Below are 20,045 nucleotides of genomic sequence, written 5' to 3'. Positions count from 1 at the left end.
TGAAAGAAGAATGTCGTACACACCTCGGATGACTTGAGGGAGAGTAAATCATGGGCTCATTTTTGGGTGAACTATCCCTTTAAGGCGAGGAGTAACGCTCTTATCTAGCCAACCATTGGCCGGTCTCTGAAATGAGGTCGTGTCGAGCTCTCTGACTGGACCTTAAACCCGATGACCCGCTGAAGGCACTATAGGAATATCTCGGATGAGATGGAGGTGTGTATATTCTAATTCTGGAGTGAACCACTCCTTTATCTGAAGACTAAACTTCCACAGTTTTCTGAAATGCTGTGTTGAAATATGCAAATCAGACGCTATTTAAATAAGCGCTCATTTGCATACATTGAAATCTGGATTGATTTAGTCTTTCTCTCGTCATCAGTCAGTGTTTATACCAGCGATGACAGAAACTGACATGTTCTCTAGAGTCAATCTCAACGAGTTCATTTCAAAATACACATCCAGTACTTTTACATTCATTTTACAGAAAGCTAATACAGGGTTCCCGCTCTTTTTCAGCAACCATTTTCCAGTACATTTTCAATTTTACTACGGCGGGAATAAAAGACAAGGATCATGCCAAATATTGCTTTCGAAGTCTTTAAAAGCCGTACAGTTTATCGCCATTACTTAACAATCCAGCATTTTTCAACATGAGCTCTTAATCATACATTATGACTATGGAAGCTTGTTTACTCCACAGAATAGAAAGAAAAGGTAATTGTGACTTTATCTCACTATTCTGACTTTCTCGCAATTGCGAGTTTACATATTTGTGATATAAACGCGAAAATTGTCGCAATTCTTTTTTCCTCAGAATTGGACTTTATAACTTGCAATTGCAGTTTAGATCTCGCAATTCTGAGAAAAGAAGTCAGAATTGCAAGACATAAACTTGCAACTGCGCAAAAAAGTCAATTGTGAAGAAAAAGTCAGAATTGCGAGTTTATATCACGCAATTCTGACTTTATAACACACAAATGTGACTTTCTATCAAAATTATGTGATATGTAGCAGCTTACGAGTTAACATACACTGCATACATTTGAGCAGTTATTAGCATTAGCATTAGCTAACGGCTGCAAGCGGCAACACAAGACTAAACATCATTATTCAAAATACTACTCGCACGCATCAAACTCAACATGTGCTTCTGCAACTAGCGCTAATTGTTTGGGCCAGCGATAAACTCTTTATACTCGGCTAAAGAAATAACTTTTTTTAAAGAATTTTCCCAGACAACAACAAGATTTTCCAGGACATTTTACATTTTCTGTAATTTTCCATGTTTTCCAGGACTAAAAAATGTGTCATCAGTTTTCCAGGACGAGTGGGAACCCTGTAATAAAGTTAAAACTCGTGTCCCGAACTCTAGAATATGGGCTGAATCTCCTGAGAGATTCTTACAGACATGACACCTTGAGAAAGTGATTTAATGATTAAAACTAGAGCAAATATCTGCCATGTGTTCAGAAAAATCATTCAAATGATAGAAATCCCTAAACTTCTGTAGGCCCCCTAAAATTCGATTTGAAATAGGCCTATGTAATGTCATTTATAATATAATTAACAGACAAGAAAAATTAACAAAGCCGTTTTCTTCAGATTAGGCATACGATTAATAGTTTTTATGAATTAAATTAATATAATTCCATTTGTAGCTTTCAGTAGATAAAAAGCTCAGCTTTTTCAGCTTGTATTGGGCATAATATTAGTAATAAATGTGTGCATATTGTGAATTAATTTAATACATTTAGTTACCTTTCCTGGTAGCCTTCGAAAATGATTCATAAAACATATAAATATCAGTTAAACGTGTGTTTACTGTCCTCACTGATGAAAATGGACAAACTTTATCAGTCATATCTGCCACTGACATGCTGTTCAAGTTATTGTTATCTCATTTTTTGTTGTTCAGAACATCTGCACATATGCAGATCATAGAAATCAACATGTTCTCGGGGGAACCTCGCATCTGGGACTTCAGTGATTATAAACCTGCCTACATTGTGTGATTAAGGGATGTACAATATGGTCAAGCAGAATGAGGCATTCATATTTGCTTTATAGGTAATAATAAACAGCCAATATCCTAATATGCATACTAATAAGCTCTAGTTAATAGTGAGAATTGGAGCCTAAACTAAAGTCTTACCATTTTTCTTTCATTCCCTTCACTGATTATCTATTAGAAATCTACAACTAGTCAACATTTACCACAATTAATACATGATAAACTCTAGTAAATGTGGTCATCATGAGTTTATAAAGCTTCCCCCTCTTCATCAGCTGAGTTAGCTCATGTTCTCACACACACACACACACACACACACACACACACACACACACACACACACACACACACACACACACACACACACACACACACACACACACACACACACACACACACACACACACACACACACACACACACACACACACACACACACACACACACACACACACACACACACACACACACACACACACACACACACACTTCAGTGGTTAACCACAGAAAACATTCTCTCTGCATCAGCATTTGAACGGGGTAGTTTTGTTTTTTTGTTGTTGATTTCTTTATCTATAAGACACAATTTTAAAGCTCAATGGAGAGGCATGATTTGATCTAAATAGAACTACTTTATCTTACAAGTTAAACTAGTTAAGTTACATTCAAGCTACCCTTTTGAAAAAAATAGCTAAGTTACTATCAAAAAGCATTTTTACAATGACATTGTTACAAATAACTGAACAATTGTTAATTGTTATAATATTTGGGGTTTCAAGCAACATAATGCAATTTAGTTATGATTTTGAAGAGTATGGGGTGAATTCAGGGTCATTTCAATGGCAAAAACTGTCAGAATCATTCAATTTTGTAAACCCAATACTTTTTTGTTTGAATGGTGATAAACGGTATATATCCCTGTATTTTCTACGTTTTTCTATTTGGAAAAAAATAATACTTATTTTAGCACTTATTTTAATAATCATTTTATTCCACATCCTGCCCCCTGATGTCCTCAAATACAATATTGTGCAAAAAGGGGGTTTATACGGTGGCCAAAAACAATCATTTTGTTTTTAAATTCACTAAACTAAAAATTAAAATAAAAGCATATTAGAATACTTGATTTCTCCATAATGGTCACTTTCATACAAATATATTTACATTTACTGTCCAACAACAAATATTTTAGAAATATGTATATTTTAGTCAGAATTATTGCTCCCTCTGCTCCGCTATTTTCCAGATGCGCTCGTATCGATCGTCTCCAGAATGCTCGTGTGGCTTTGCTTGACTATTTCGTTTCTAAAATCCATCTCTATATTTTGTATGTATGGAAAAAAACATTCAAACTGTTCGATAAATAGTAAGTTTCCAAACTTAACTTGGCTATACTTAATGTTGGATGTATAAACCTCAAGCAGACATTTTCAATTAAAAATGATTTGTAGAAGCAACTTTCACAATAAATGTATGTAAGCAGTTTAATTTTTTATGTTTTTTTTAACGTTCGCCGGTTCACGCCTTCTTCCCATAACTACGAACTGTGTTACAATCTGTGTTAATTTCGTTGACGAATAATTTTCGTCAACAACCTTTTTTCACTGACGAAAACGAGACGATAACTAAATAAAAACTAGTGTTGGATGACAAAAACTATGACGAAAACTTACTGTCATTTTCGTCAACAAATAAAAACGAGAGGAAAATGTTCGGGACGATTAGGGAAGAGATGGGGTCAGAACTAATGTCCTGTGTAACAGATGCGCACATTTACTTTACGATGTTTATATAGTAATATGTTTTAGACAGAGATTTTATCTCCTGAACTTGAATGAGCTCCTGCAACTGCAGTAGAGGCGCAGACATTTCAAAATAAGAGTCCTGGTGTATTTCCAGCTTGTTTATAATTAAAAGTCACGCATTATATATTCGTTTTTGGTTACACAATAAACTGTATTTAATTTAATTCCAATTTAATTCATAGTCAGGAGGAAAGACCAGTATTAGACACATATTCAATAAAGTATCAGGGTTATAATAGTTATATATTATATAACTAAGTTATAATATTATAACTAAAACCATTTAAAAAAACTTCATTACTTGAAATTAAATAAATGTTAACTGAAATAAAAATTAATAAATAAACAAACTTATTTGAAGCTTTAGCTTAACCTGATATGGCCTACTGACTAAAACTAAATTACAAAGTTATAAAAACTATATAGATGAAGCTCAAAGTGAATTGAGCTCTTTCGTGTATTTTTAATGTCAAAAACAAAAAGTGACAGTCGGTTATGTAATGCTTAATGTATTACAATTTAACTAAACTCATTAGATTTTAGGAGACTAAAACTACTGTAGAATTAGTCGACTAAAACTAAAAACAATTCAGGAGACTAAAATATGACTAAAACTAATTCAAAATTAACACTGGTTACAATATACAATTTTGGAAAGTATGTATACGGCAAGAAAGGAGAGAAACATTCAGAACTGAAAGCGTTCGAATGTTCGGTAGACTTTATCCATTTTTACTTTGTCTTTTTATCTTCTGAATTTTTCTGGGGACCCCATAGAACCTTCTGGAGGCCCCTGGGGGTCCCCGGACCCCGGTTTGAAAACCCCTGTCTTAAGACACGAAACCATCGGTTTCTACGAGAAACGCAACAGTATTTGTTATTTTTTTTACCTCTTATCAGACGAATGTCATCTAGTGTTCCCAGCGCCATAACTTCCGGCGAATAAGGTCAAAATACTGGCATGATCATAGAAATATATACGTAGATGCCTCATTCGAACGATCAGCGCAGGCACTAATGAGCAATCTATGTATATATCTATGATCGCGCCGGTATTTTGACCTTATTCACCGGAAGTGATGGCGCGGCGGATGCAAAGCCATAGAAAAAATGAAATAAAGTTTTAAATATGAATATTTTTCTCACACAAGCGCGTCGATTCGCTTCAGAAGGTCTTTATTAACACCCGGAGCTGTGTGGAGCAGTTATATGACGGAGGGATGCACTTTTTATGGACTTCAAAAACAGAGCAAATATTACTGCTATTATAATGCTGGGATTAGCCGGAACATTTTTTATATAACTCTGATTTTATCCGTCTGAAAGAAGAATGTCACACACACCTCGGATGAGTTGAGGGAGAGGAAATCATGGGCTCATTTTCATTTTTGGGTGAACTATCCCTTTAAGAGTAAATGTAGAGGTGCTGGTTCCGCCACACTTCCAGCACTGGTTTAAGCACAAACTCACTTAATTTTGTTCAATTTCTGAGAAAACAAGATTAATTTTGCATGTCAAGTAAATGTCTCTTGATTTAAGGATGTTTAGATCATTTAAAACACATGATATTTAATGTACGAAACCCTGTGCATGTTTTAAATGACGTATAAACTCACCTTCAGGATAGAGTTGTGTGTGAAGCTGAAGTTTGGTGTGTGTGTGTGTGTGTGTGTGTGTGTGTGAAGCTGCTGGAGAGATTTCACTACGGTTTGGAAGCCGATAACCGAAGTATTGGCCGATAAATGGACAAATGTCGTCTGAGACAGCAGAGTTTGTCCCTTTTGGGCTACTGTAGAAACTTGGCGGCACAAAATGGCGGCTTCACTGTCTCCGCGGTGTGTGTAGAGAGAAACGGCTCATTCTAAGATAATAAACACATAAAGCTCTTTATTTCCCACGCTGAGAATAGAGTTATTATGTGTATTATACTGCATTTCTGTCACTAGATCCTCATAAATACTACACACTGCACCAGTTTGGTCATCGGGGAGGACTCATCCCACACACACATCCCATTAAATTCATGTTCAATGAATCAATTGTGCTGTTTTAAGCATTACACACACACAGTTACTCAAGATTGAGTGTTTTTGTATGACTCGAATGATATGTTCGCAGTTCCACTCCACTTTTAGACACTTGAGAACTTCCCCTCAGGGGATCCCCGCCGCCATTTTGAAGTGGACTTTGTGTACACGCCAGGCAACTTCATATCCCACAATGCAACACGAATGGACAACTCTATGGTGGATTTAATGGCCAGTAGTGGACACAAATTCAAAATCAAACCGTCGTTAATATGCAAACGAGATGACGTCAGGTCCACACACTCACCTGGTCATGGAAGTAGGGCGAGGAGGCGGCCAGCACACACCTGTGCGCGCGGAACACGTGACCCTGCACCTGGATGGACAGGTCGCACAGCTGACCCTCCTCGCGCTGCCGGTTGAGATTCTCCAGAACGGACGCGCGCGCGCTGGGGAAACACACCTGCAGAACCGGGCCCGGGGGCGCGCTCGGGCGGCCGAGGATCTGCTCCATCCTACCGGGGAGAAAAACACCCGCGACCGCGGAGGAACAATCAGACATCCGAGAGCGCGCGTTCTCCGGTGCCGCGCGGGTTCGGGCCCGCGGATCACCGCACAATCTCGGTGTGTACATCAACATGAGCTCGAGTCAAACCATCGGCTCGTTTTAAGTCGATTATGAAGCTGAAATATGGAAATATGAATGTGTTTATAACCTCACCTGCGTTCACTGTGATGGAGCTCTGCTGCGGAAGAGACAGACACGCCCCCTTTCGAGGACACGCCCCTCCTTAAACACACAGTACTCATTTATTTATACGTTTTCTTCGCGTGTGTTATAGTTTTGTCGGTGTGTGTGGTCATAGTGTCTCACGTGAGTGAAATCTAAACGCTTAATCAATCGCGCGCGCGTCTGTTTCTATGGAATAGACTCTGCCGCATCCACGTGACCCTGACTGTGAACCAATCCTGCTAGAGAGAATGTCGGGCTCATGAATATTAATCGCGATGCGTCACATGACGCGCGTGTGCGTGGCTTTATTAATATTCACGATCTGGGCAGTGCTGCAGCCCGCGCGCGCCACCTGCTGTCCGACTGAAGAACGTCCAGGAATTATTTAACAAATTACATCTTTCCTCACATATTCACCTGCTCTTGTTCAATTTTTGCAGTTATTAATATAATGTCAGGTAGCTGATCTCTGATAGGTCTGTTTATGAGAGCACAATCCCCGTTTATTAGAGCTCATGCTCATAAATAATCATATATTTTGCGTTTGTGAGAGTTTTGGAGCGTCGTGACGTCATTCGGTAGCGGTGCGCGCGCGGCCCGGGATTTTTTACCGCAATGCATCAGTCGGAGCGTCAGAGCTCCGCGAGCGCGTGAACGAGCCCCTCGCGCAGAATGGCGTGCAAGAGCACCGATAACGGCCCGCACACATCAGCGTAGCGCGTGAGGAGCACCACACACACACCGTCAGAAGGCAAGTTACACACACACACACACACACCCGTGCGCGTGATTACACTGATGATGATGATGGTGATGATGATGCATGCGCGCGGATGCATGTGAAGGATCTAAACACTGATCGCGGGCTCTTCTCTCATCAGGCTCGAGGGCGCATCCTCTGCGCGTGCCCGACGCAACATCTGCCTCCAACATCTGCCTCCATCGCATCATCAGGACCTCAGGACATGAAGACCCGTCAGTGTGGACTCTAGAACCCGCCCCACAGGAGCCCAGAGAGAGAGAGACGGGTCAGAGAGAGAGACGGGTCAGAGAGAGAGACAGTGTGTGTCTGCTGTGAGCGTCATGGAGGAGTGTGTGAGACGCCTGCTGCTGCTGTGTGTGTTCTGCGCATTCTCAGGTGAGTCTGATCTGCACTAGAACAGGGGCCAAAAATCAGTGACAGGGGTCAGGGGCCAAAAATGAGTGACAGGGGTCCGGGGCCCTCAGGGGCCAAAAATGAGTGACAGGGGTCCGGGGCCCTCAGGGGCCAAAAATGAGTGACAGGGGTCCGGGGCCCTCAGGGGCCAAAAATGAGTGACAGGGGTCCGGAGTGACAGGGGTCCGGGGCCCTTCAGGGGCCAAAAATGAGTGACAGGGGTCCGGGGCCCTCAGGGGCCAAAAATGAGTGACAGGGGTCCGGGGCCCTCAGGGGCCAAAAATTAGTGACAGGGGTCCGGAGTGACAGGGGTCCGGGGCCCTTCAGGGGCCAAAAATGAGTGACAGGGGCCGCAAGTGAGTGACAGGGGTCCGGGGCCGAAAGTGAGTGATGGGTCCAGGGCCCTCAGGGAGTGACAGATTAAAACGAACGAATGTTATTTATTTATTATTATCAATATAATGTAAATAATATAAAATATAATAAAAATGTTTATAATAAATAATAAATTAATACATGTAAATAAACAAAAACATTTTATTAAAATAAATCAAAACATTTTAAAATAAATAAATTAATCTAAATAAATAATACATTTGACAAAAATATTAGGGTCCAGGGTCCTCGGGGGCCGTCAGCGAGTGACATTAAGATGAATAAATTGATGATAATAATAAATAAATATAATTTGATTAAACAAATATTGACAGGGGCCGTAAGTGAGTGACAGGGGTCCAGGGCCCTCAGGGGCCGTAAGTGAGTGACAGGGGTCCAGGGCCCTCAGGGGCCGTAAGTGAGTGACAGGGGTCCAGGGGCCGTAAGTGAGTGACAGGGGTCCAGGGCCCTCAGGGGCCGTAAGTGAGTGACAGGGGTCCATGGCCCTCAGGGGCTGTAAGTGAGTGACAGGGGTCTGGGGCCCTTCAGGGGCCAAAAATGAGTGACAGGGGTCCGGGGCCCTCGTGGAGTGACAGATTTAAATGCACTAGAACAGGGGTCTGGGGGCCGCAAGTGAGTGACAGGGGTCTGGGGCCCTTCAGGGGCCAAAAATGAGTGACAGGGGTCCGGGGCCCTCGTGGAGTGACAGATTAAAATGCACTAGAACAGGGGTCTGGGGGCCGCAAGTGAGTGACAGGGGTCCGGGGCCCATCAGGGGCCAAAAATGAGTGACAAGGGGTCCAGGGGCCAAAAACGAATGACAGGGGTCTAGGGGCCACAAGCGAGTGACAGGTCCAGGTAGGGCTGTACGATTAATCGAAAAATAACCGAAACCGACATTCAGAACCTCTGACGACGTATTTTTCCCATGTGGGTTATTTGGGTTTTCACGTGACTCCGCCCCGTCAGTCACATCAAGTGCAGTTTGCAGACACACACACAGAAGCAGGAGCAGTTATCTGTGCTGTAGGGTCTTAGGGTTACATATTTAAATTAAAAATTAGCTCAATAGGAAATTATGGGTATTAACATTTGGGGATTTATGATCAATCACAATGGGTTATAATCTAATCACAAATCTCCAAAATCACCCAAAAGGGGGATACCTAACCTCGGTATTTTGTGCGATATACAATATATATATATGGTTAACAACAAATTATTGCAATTAACCACAGATATATCTATATTAAATAATCACAGAACAACCTAGGGAGCTGATTCAAAATTCCCCTCCGTTCCGTTTGAAGAACGAGCAGAGATTCTTCATCCACTCACCAGGTCTATTCTTTCTCATCTAATCTTCAGAAAGGTTATCCTTCTGCCACGAAGGGTAACTTTCCGAACCCGATATTAATTTACGTATTCAATAATACTCTGTGTAGGCTTGTAGCAAGATCTTAAACATTAAAGTGACTCGTGTTTTGTGAGCAGAAACAATGACAATTAAACATGGATAAACTGGTTTAATAACTAATGCTAGGATTACATACGACTACAATCAAGAATACATGTATATACAGAATAACGAAAGGGAAAGAAGAGGATAGAGATAGAGGTAGGACAGGGTAATGGCAATTTCACAGACAAATAACCACAGAGAGCCAGCAACGAATATCGCCTGAAAACAGGGGCACAAATCTTAAAACGCATCTAAATTTCGATAGAATTGATACTTGCATGGGGTTTTGTGTTGAATTAAGCAAGATGAGTGCGCTGGAGTTTCTCAGAGTTTCCGTGCGCTGCAGCTCTCTCTCTGTTAGGTCCTTTGGTCGGTTCGCGGGAAATTTAAAGGTTAGAGCGCGTGTCTTTGCCGAGAAGGAAAGAAAGAAAAAGAAGTTCGTCTCGTCCGAGTCCTTGCAAGATGACTGAGCCCCGATATGCTTGTGTTACTGTCTTTTGAGATCCATTAAACTACGCCCACTTTCCCGGCGGCAACCAATCGTTGGTGTGAATTTCAGGCGGGAGAGAGTTTCTTTGTTCTGACTTTATTACTCAATGGAATGTTCTTGCCGGGAGTCAGAATTAGTAAAGTTTCGCTCAAAAAGGGCTAAACCTACTAAAAGGTACATCTCATAATCATCTACTTTGCACCACTGACTGGGACAAAGAAAGAGAAACCTTTAGACATCAAACATGCCTGTGTTTAAATGCATGAAAGACAGTGTATCTCTTTTACAGAGCCATTTTGAGCATTTAGGATTAACATCACACACACATACAAATATATACTTTGTGGTCAACATACATATAACACAAGGGTCATCACATATTTCTGGGATGGTTAAATTAAAGGCTAATATGAAGAGGAATACTTGTGTGTGTGTGTGTGTGTGTGTCTGTGTGTGTGTGTGTGTGTCTGTCTGTGTGTGTGATAGGAATCTATTTGAAGTTCCTCACAAGGTGATAACGGCACGGCCTGCGTTGTCTCCGCTGGTCGTAAGGGTGATAGTGCGGCCATTTGGCCAGCCTCAACTGGCACCACTACACTCATTTATATGCTAATACTAATTCATAGGCAGAGCTGTGCAAAAGATCTGCATCTCTGGTGTTTCTCGAACGACCCACCACTTTGATCTCATGTCAAGAGCGACTCCAGACGCTACAGTGCTTATAGATGCAGGAGCAGTTATCTGTGTTTATAGATGCCCAGAATCACTATAGTAGCTGATTGTTTTACACAGTTTATACAGGTCAGTTAATTGCCGTTCTTATAGCTGCCACACACACACAGACGGCGCGCGCAAGCCCCGAAGCCGCTTTCACTTTCGTGCTCATAAAGTTTGTCAAGTAAATGCGTTTAAAGGCTTGCCAGTTTCCACATTTAAAGCGATTGTGAACTATTCAACAACAACAATACGGAAAACTTCTCCATTCAGTGACTCAGAGAAGAGCGCGCGCCCTGAAGGCAGATCTAGCACCTGCGGCCTCAGCTTGTCATTTGTATGTGGTTTAAGCCCTGCCAGTTTGAACATTAAAGCGAGTTTCGACCATCAGATGTGTGTTATGTTGAACTAATGCCTGATTTATTGTGACAAACGAACACTCAGACAGAAGCTGTGACTAAAGTAAAGTCACTAAAGTAGCTCAGAAACTCAACCGTTATAGGCTTACATTTAATACCTTTTGAAGTAAGAACAAACCACAGCTTCATAATGAATAGAGACGGTGTGAGTAATTCACACACACTCTCTCATTAATGCACTCAGATAAATGTAATGTAGGCCTATGTGTTAATGTATCTGATCTACAACAAGCAGAAATCTGCCCCATAGACAATAACTGCTGAAAGTTTCCTTCAAGTATTTTAAAATCATAATGCACTTTTTCATTAGAAAAAAAAATTCCACCTTTAATAGTAGAAAATATTTACAGTACAAACTTTATCAGTGAACTTACTCAACCTTATGAGGGCAAAAAAAAAAAAAAATTGGCAAAATAATCGTTCATTAATCGTAATCGAGGTCAAATGTTCAATTATTCAAGGTTTTTATTTTCGATCAAATCGTTACAGCCCTAGGTCCAGGGCCCTCGTGGAGTGACAGATTAAAATGAACGAATGTTATTTATTTATTATTATCAGTTTAATGTAAAAATTTAATAAAACAAATTTAAATAATAAATTAATACATACATAAAATTTGATGTAAAAAAACAAAAACATTTTATTAAAATAAATCATTACATATTCAAATAAATTAATCTAAAATAATACATTTGACAAAAATATTAGGGTCCAGGGTCCTCGGGGGCCGCCAGCGAGTGACATTAAGATGAATAAATTGATGATAATGATAAATAAATATAATTTGATTAAACAAATATTGACAGGGGCCCTCCAGGGCTGCAAGTGAGTGACAGGGGTCCCAGGGCATCGTGGAGTGACAGATTAAAATGAATAAATTTATGATAATTAATAAAATGTATCATTTGGTTCAAATAAATACATTTAAATAAATAATAAATTTGACACAAAATTGGGCCCTCTGGGAGTGATGAATAAGTGTGTGTGTGTGTGTGTGTGTGTGTGTGTGTGTGTGTGTGTGTGTGTGTGTGTGTGTGTGTGTGTGTGTGTGTGTGCAGTGTCTGTGTGCAGCGGTGCGTGTGCGGAGGTCGACTCAGACACTGAGGCCGTCGCTGGTCAACCCTTTAAGCTCGGCTGCATCTCCTGTAAGATGAGAGGAGAAGTGGAGGCCACAGCCACAGTAGACTGGCACTTCAGAGCAAGAGGACAGGACGAGTTCACTCACGTGAGCACACACACACACACACACACACACACACACACACACACACACACACACACACACACACACACACACACACACACACACACACACACACACACTCACTCACTCACTCACTCACTCACACACACTCACTTACACTCTCACACACACACACTCACACTAAGTTTTTCCACTGTATTTATTGATGTCTCCGCTGTCAGATGTGTGTGTTCCCCGAGATGTGTGTGTTCTCTGAGATGTGTGTGTCCTCTGAGATGTGTGTGTTCTCTGAGATGTGTGTGTTCTCTGAGATGTGTGTGTTCTCTGAGATGTGTGTGTTCTCTGAGATGTGTGTGTTCTCTGAGATGTGTGTGTTCTCTGAGATGTGTGTGTTCTCTGAGATGTGTGTGTTCTCTGAGATGTGTGTGTTCTCTGAGATGTGTGTGTTCTCTGAGATGTGTGTGTTCCCCGAGATGTGTGTGTTCTCTGAGATGTGTGTGTTCTCTGAGATGTGTGTGTTCTCTGAGATGTGTGTGTTCTCTGAGATGTGTGTGTTCTCTGAGATGTGTGTGTTCTCTGAGATGTGTGTGTTCTCTGAGATGTGTGTGTTCCCCGAGATGTGTGTGTTCTCTGAGATGTGTGTGTTCTCTGAGATGTGTGTGTTCTCTGAGATGTGTGTGTTCTCTGAGATGTGTGTGTTCTCTGAGATGTGTGTGTTCTCTGAGATGTGTGTTTGATCTGATTGGTGGGCAGATCTATAGCTATGACGGACAGGAGTCCAACATCATCGACGAGCGCTTTCTGGACCGGATGGAGTGGCACGGCAGCAGGAAGACCTTTGACCTCCAGGACGCGTCTGTCGACATCCTGAACGTCACCTTCAACGACTCGGGCGTTTACCGCTGCATCTTCAACCGCATCCTGAGCTACCAGCACTACGAGTTCTCCACCATCGCCAGCAAAGAGGTGCACCTCACTGTGGTGGGCAAAGGTACGGCTCGGGGGGCTTACCCTGCTCAAAGCACTCTAGTGCTGCGCTCACACCGGACGCGATTCGCACGAGTGATTTACATGTTAAGTCAATGTAGAGACGCGAAATGGCATTCTGCGGCGCGAATGAGGCGGCGAGATTCGGGCGATTGAGGCGGCGAGAATCGGGCGATTGAGGCGGCGGGATTCGGGCGATTGAGGCGGCGAGATTCGGGCGATTGAGGCGGCGAGATTCGGGCGATTGAGGCGGCGAGATTCGGGCGATTGAGGCGGCGAGATTCGGGCGATTGAGGCGGCGGGATTCGGGCGATTGAGGCGGCGAGATTCGGGCGATTGAGGCGGCGAGATTCGGGCGATTGAGGCGGCGAGATTCGGGCGATTGAGGCGGCGGGATTCGGGCGATTGAGGCGGCGGGATTCGGGCGATTGAGGCGGCGGGATTCGGGCGATTGAGGCGGCGGGATTCGGGCGATTGAGGCGGCGGGATTCGGGCTATTGAGGCGGCGGGATTCGGGCGATTGAGACGGCGAGATTCGCGCAATTGAAGCGGTGAGATTCGGGCGATTGAGGCGGCGAGATTCGCGCAATTGAAGCGGTGAGATTCGGGCGATTGAGGCGGCGAGATTCGCGCAATTGAAGCGGTGAGATTCGGGCGATTGAGGCGGCGAGACTCGCGCGAATGAGGCGGCGAGATTCGGGCGATTGAGGCGGCGAGAAGGACGCAAATTGAGCGTTTTGAACGCGCAATTCGTGCGAATCGCTCAAGTTGAAAAATCTGAACTTTGCCGGATATTTCGCGCCGCGTTTACCAATCAGGAGCTTACAAATATCAGCTCTATGCAAAGTGACCAACATTTGGTTTACAACCACTGAAAATGGGTCAAATTCAGCAATTCACTCCTGGAGCCGCATTGAGATCCTCATATCTTTGGATCTGAACCATATAGAGCCTTAAAAATGAAGACACCAAAAGAAAAGTTTATAAAGAACCAACATCTAAAAGGACATTGAGATATCTGTAATATTTCTTGAGTTACAGAAACACAAACTTGGGGGAAAAAGTGCTTTTTCTCATTTTTGAGCCATCACCATTGGCATATTATGCAACTAAGATTGATAAAGTCAGCAGATATTACTAATAGAGCGACTGGTCTCGGTGTAAACAAAATGAAAAATTCTAGCCTGCACGTTTCTGAAATGTGTGTGTGGTGTGTGTCCCAGCCACGCGCGGGACGGCGTCCATCGTGTCGGAGGTGATGATGTACGTGTCCATCATCGGGCTGCAGCTCTGGCTGCTGGTGGAGATGATCTACTGTTACAGGAAGATCGCCGCCGCGGGAGAGGAAGCTCTGAGAGCCAGCGCGTGAGTGGCCAAACTGAGCTTCTGTAACCACTAAACCCGCAGGTTCAGGAGCTCTGCATGGAATATTCATACAGGACATTCATTTATCAGCCTCCGACAGAAAACAGGCGCGTGTCATGATGAAACAACAATAATCTATATAATATATTGTAAAGTATTGTCTATTATCTTAAAATCGTCCTGCTTGATAGTTGCATTCATCAGATTAGAGCTGGACGATACTATAGTTACATTCTGCAACGGTATGAAGAGGATGCAAGACTAAACCTGGACTCGGCTCAGACTTTCATCATGCGGTGTGTGTGTTCTGTGTTGCAGCGCGGAGTATTTAGCCATCGCGTCTGAGGGCAAAGACAACTGCGGCGGTGTGCAGGTCGCAGAATAACACAGGTGAGATCCACCACAGGGGGGAGTGGGGTCGGGAGTGAGTGGGGTCGGGAGTGAGTGGGGTCGGGATAGAGTGGGGTCGGGAGAGAGTGGGGTCTGGAGAGAGTGGGGTCGGGATAGAGTGGGGTCGGGAGAGAGTGGGGTCTGGAGAGAGTGGGGTCGGGATAGAGTGGGGTCGGGATAGAGTGGGGTCGGGATAGAGTGGGGTCGGGAGAGAGTGGGGTCTGGAGAGAGTGGGGTCGGGATAGAGTGGGGTCGGGAGAGAGTGGGGTCTGGAGAGAGTGGGGTCGGGATAGAGTGGGGTCGGGAGAGAGTGGGGTCGGGAGAGAGTGGGGTCGGGAGAGAGTGTGGTCGGGATAGAGTGGGGTCGGGATAGAGTGGGGTCTGGAGAGAGTGGGGTCTGGAGAGAGTGGGGTCGGGATAGAGTGGGGTCTGGAGAGAGTGGGGTCGGGATAGAGTGGGGTCGGGGGAGAGTGGGGTCGGGAGAGAGTGGGGTCGGGAGAGAGTGTGGTCGGGATAGAGTGGGGTCGGGATAGAGTGGGGTCTGGAGAGAGTGGGGTCTGGAGAGAGTGGGGTCGGGATAGAGTGGGGTCTGGAGAGAGTGGGGTCGGGATAGAGTGGGGTCGGGGGAGAGTGGGGTCGGGGGAGAGTGGGGTCGGGATAGAGTGGGGTCGGGATAGAGTGGGGTCGGGATAGAGTGGGGTCTGGAGAGAGTGGGGTCGGGAGAGAGTGTGGTCGGGATAGAGTGGGGTCGGGATAGAGTGGGGTCGGGATAGAGTGGGGTCGGGAGAGAGTGGGGTCAGGATAGAGTGGGGTCGGGATAGAGTGGGGTCGGGATAGAGTGGGGTCGGGAGAGAGTGGGGTCAGGATAGAGTGGGGTCGGGAGAGAGTGGGGTCGGGAGAGAGTGGGGTCGGGAGAGAGTGGGGTCGGGGGAGAGTGGGGTCAGGATAGAGTGGGGTCGGGATAGAGTGGGGTCGGGATAGAGTGGGGTCGGGATAGAGTGGGGTCGGGATAGAGTGGGGTCGGGATAGAGTGGGGTCGGGAGAGAGTGGGGTCGGGGGAGAGTGGGGTCGGGATAGAGTGGGGTCGGGATAGAGTGGGGTCGGGATAGAGTGGGGTCGGGATAGAGTGGGGTCGGGATAGAGTGGGGTCGGGAGAGAGTGGGGTCTGGAGAGAGTGGGGTCGGGATAGAGTGGGGTCGGGATAGAGTGGGGTCGGGATAGAGTGGGGTCGGGATAGAGTGGGGTCGGGATAGAGTGGGGTCGGGATAGAGTGGGGTCGGGATAGAGTGGGGTCGGGGGAGAGTGTGGTCAGGATAGAGTGGGGTCGGGGGAGAGTGGGGTCAGGATAGAGTGGGGTCGGGGGAGAGTGGGGTCGGGATAGAGTGGGGTCGGGAGAGAGTGGGGTCGGGATAGAGTGGGGTCGGGAGAGAGTGGGGTCGGGATAGAGTGGGGTCGGGGGAGAGTGGGGTCGGGATAGAGTGGGGTCGGGATAGAGTGGGGTCGGGATAGAGTGGGGTCGGGAGAGAGTGGGGTCGGGATAGAGTGGGGTCGGGGGAGAGTGGGGTCGGGATAGAGTGGGGTCGGGATAGAGTGGGGTCGGGAGAGAGTGGGGTCGGCATAGAGTGGGGTCGGGATAGAGTGGGGTCGGGATAGAGTGGGGTCGGGGGAGAGTGTGGTCAGGATAGAGTGGGGTCGGGGGAGAGTGGGGTCAGGATAGAGTGGGGTCGGGGGAGAGTGTGGTCAGGATAGAGTGGGGTCGGGGGAGAGTGGGGTCAGGATAGAGTGGGGTCGGGATAGAGTGGGGTCGGGATAGAGTGGGGTCGGGATAGAGTGGGGTCGGGGGAGAGTGGGGTCGGGATAGAGTGGGGTCGGGATAGAGTGGGGTCGGGGGAGAGTGGGGTCAGGATAGAGTGGGGTCGGGATAGAGTGGGGTCGGGGGAGAGTGGGGTCGGGATAGAGTGGGGTCGGGATAGAGTGGGGTCGGGATAGAGTGGGGTCGGGATAGAGTGGGGTCGGGGGAGAGTGGGGTCGGGAGAGAGTGGGGTCGGGATAGAGTGGGGTCGGGATAGAGTGGGGTCGGGATAGAGTGGGGTCGGGATAGAGTGGGGTCGGGATAGAGTGGGGTCGGGGGAGAGTGGGGTCGGGATAGAGTGGGGTCGGGATAGAGTGGGGTCGGGATAGAGTGGGGTCGGGATAGAGTGGGGTCGGGGGAGAGTGGGGTCGGGATAGAGTGGGGTCGGGATAGAGTGGGGTCGGGGGAGAGTGGGGTCAGGATAGAGTGGGGTCGGGATAGAGTGGGGTCGGGAGAGAGTGGGGTCGGGATAGAGTGGGGTCGGGATAGAGTGGGGTCGGGATAGAGTGGGGTCGGGATAGAGTGGGGTCGGGGGAGAGTGGGGTCGGGATAGAGTGGGGTCGGGATAGAGTGGGGTCGGGGGAGAGTGGGGTCAGGATAGAGTGGGGTCGGGATAGAGTGGGGTCGGGGGAGAGTGGGGTCGGGATAGAGTGGGGTCGGGATAGAGTGGGGTCGGGATAGAGTGGGGTCGGGAGAGAGTGGGGTCGGGATAGAGTGGGGTCGGGATAGAGTGGGGTCGGGATAGAGTGGGGTCGGGATAGAGTGGGGTTGGGAGTGAGTGGGGTCGGGATAGAGTGGGGTCGGGATAGAGTGGGGTCGGGATAGAGTGGGGTCGGGGGAGAGTGGGGTCGGGGGAGAGTGGGGTCGGGGGAGAGTGGGGTCGGGAGAGAGTGGGGTCGGGGGAGCGTTAGCTAAAGCCCAGTGAACAGAAACAGTGTGATTGGTCAGTGTGATTGGTCAGTGTGATTGGTCAGTGTGATTGGTCAGTGTGATTTGTCAGTGTGATTGGTCAGTGTGTGATTGGTCATTGTGATTGGTCAGTGTGATTGGTCAGTGTGTGATTGGTGATTGGTCATTGGTCAGTGTGATTGGTCAGTGTGTGATTGGTCAGTGTGTGATTGGTCAGTGTGTGATTGGTCAGTGTGTGATTGGTCATTGTGATTGGTCAGTGTGATTGGTCAGTGTGTGATTGGTCAGTGTGTGATTGGTCAGTGTGATTGGTCAGTGTGTGATTGGTCAGTGTGATTGGTCAGTGTGTGATTTGTCAGTGTGATTGGTCATTGGTCAGTGTGATTGGTCAGTGTGTGATTGGTCAGTGTGTGATTGGTCAGTGTGTGATTGGTCAGTGTGTGATTGGTCAGTGTGATTGGTCAGTGTGTGATTGGTCAGTGTGTGATTGGTCAGTGTGATTGGTCAGTGTGTGATTGGTCAGTGTGTGATTGGTCAGTGTGATTGGTCAGTGTGATTGGTCAGTGTGTGATTGGTCAGTGTGATTGGTCAGTGTGTGATTGGTCAGTGTGTGATTGGTCAGTGTGATTGGTCAGTGTGATTGGTCAGTGTGTGATTGGTCAGTGTGTGATTGGTCAGTGTGATTGGTCAGTGTGATTGGTCAGTGTGTGATTGGTCAGTGTGATTGGTCAGTGTGTGATTGGTCAGTGTGTGATTGGTCAGTGTGTGATTGGTCAGTGTGATTGGTCAGTGTGATTGGTCAGTGTGTGATTGGTCAGTGTGTGATTGGTCAGTGTGATTGGTCAGTGTGTGATTGGTCAGTGTGTGATTGGTCAGTGTGATTGGTCAGTGTGATTGGTCAGTGTGTGATTGGTCAGTGTGATTGGTCAGTGTGATTGGTCAGTGTGTGATTGGTCAGTGATTGGTCAGTGTGTGATTGGTCAGTGTGTGATTGGTCAGTGTGATTGGTCAGTGTGTGATTGGTCAGTGTGATTGGTCACTGACGGTCAGCTTGTTCTGGTGTCCACAGGTTTCTCCCAGGAGCCTCTCTCCAGACGCTGCTGTCACTGACTCCTGTTTTCCATCAGCTGCTGTTCTTCTTCTTCTTCTTCTCTCCACCTGACGATCAGATCCTCTGTTCCGCATGACCTTCTTCACGCTATGCATGGATCAAGACCCTCACATCCGGAGGAATCACGGCATTATTCCTCCACGCAGATAGAAAAGCGCAATACTCTGATTTTGCACTAGAGGTCAGTGAAGAGCAGGAGCCTCTGCTGACCGGGACACATATCGAGTTCAACGCCACACACACACACACACACACACACACACATGAATATTATAGTTACTATAAGATGATCTGAAAGCCAAACGCAGTGCAATGCTGTAATTGCATGAGTAAACCGTTAATGTGAATGAGAAACTTCCTCTAGACGCATTATAATACGAGCTTGATAGAGTTTATGAATCTTCTCTGTGTAATCCAGTCGGTGCAATATGACAATAAACCCCTAGTTCTCCAATGTAGCAGAGTTATGATGTGAAGCGTAAAGATGATTGGTTTCTGTGCTGAAGTGCATTGTGGGTAAGTGATGGCGTGTCTTCTCGTTTGAGAGCTCTCACTGCGACCGGCCAATCACAGCCCTGCGCAGAAAGGAATGCTGGGAAACGCAGTGCTGAGAGAGAGAGAGATTAAAGCAGTGGAACTGAATCTTGTGGACTGTTTGATTTCTCAAGGTGTTTATTAACATTATTAATCATCATTCGTCATAAACTCAAACCATCATCATTTAGCATAACATCATATTTCTTAATGATCGTTAAAGAATTGAAGAATTATTATTTATATTACTGTTATTGTTTGCTATATTTTTGCATATTTTCTGTAGGCATGAAATCTGCAAGATTTATTACACAATATTGTACTAAAACTACGAAATGAGCGATGTTTATGAATGATAATTGCTGAATTAAACCTGCTTTTGTTGAAACATTTTGTGGCGTTTGACTAGTTTTGAGAAATATTAAGCTCAAATATCAACCCCATTAAATTTAAAAGGAAAGTATATATTTCTGTGAATAAAGACCAATAACTATTTGG

The 20,045-nt window shown here is 45.7% G+C and overlaps 2 protein-coding genes across 5 annotated transcripts in view; one reads left to right on the top strand and one right to left on the bottom strand.

The window, feature by feature from the left end:
• zbtb22a (zinc finger and BTB domain containing 22a) overlaps nt 1-6,597 on the bottom strand; it is a 16,436-nt gene extending 9,839 nt beyond the window's left edge. The window contains exons 1-2 of one of the 2 annotated variants that reach the window (XM_079828345.1): nt 6,568-6,597; nt 6,154-6,361 (exon numbers count right to left, since the gene is read on the bottom strand). In XM_079828345.1, coding sequence (XP_079684471.1) covers nt 6,154-6,360 — 207 coding nt within the window. In that variant the 5' untranslated portion in view covers nt 6,361; nt 6,568-6,597. Of the gene's footprint in view, nt 1-6,153; nt 6,421-6,567 lie in introns of those variants that run through there. The other variant, XM_079828344.1, reaches the window with a different exon arrangement.
• scn1bb (sodium channel, voltage-gated, type I, beta b) overlaps nt 6,162-20,045 on the top strand; it is a 14,129-nt gene continuing 245 nt past the window's right edge. The window contains exons 1-7 of one of the 3 annotated variants that reach the window (XM_079828357.1): nt 6,162-6,470; nt 7,461-7,717; nt 12,254-12,420; nt 13,153-13,390; nt 14,610-14,751; nt 15,070-15,141; nt 18,972-20,045. The exon at nt 18,972-20,045 is cut by the window's right edge and continues 77 nt beyond it. In XM_079828357.1, coding sequence (XP_079684483.1) covers nt 7,663-7,717; nt 12,254-12,420; nt 13,153-13,390; nt 14,610-14,751; nt 15,070-15,136 — 669 coding nt within the window. In that variant the 5' untranslated portion in view covers nt 6,162-6,470; nt 7,461-7,662 and the 3' untranslated portion in view covers nt 15,137-15,141; nt 18,972-20,045. Of the gene's footprint in view, nt 6,471-6,936; nt 7,331-7,460; nt 7,718-12,253; nt 12,421-13,152; nt 13,391-14,609; nt 14,752-15,069; nt 15,142-18,971 lie in introns of those variants that run through there. The other 2 variants (XM_079828356.1, XM_079828358.1) reach the window with 2 other exon arrangements.

This window comes from Gobio gobio (genome assembly GCF_949357685.1).
Source record: "Gobio gobio genome assembly, chromosome: 11".
Taxonomy (NCBI): Eukaryota; Metazoa; Chordata; class Actinopteri; order Cypriniformes; family Gobionidae; genus Gobio; species Gobio gobio.
Note: the sequence above shows the minus strand (reverse complement) of the source record. Positions and strands in the feature narration are given on the sequence as shown.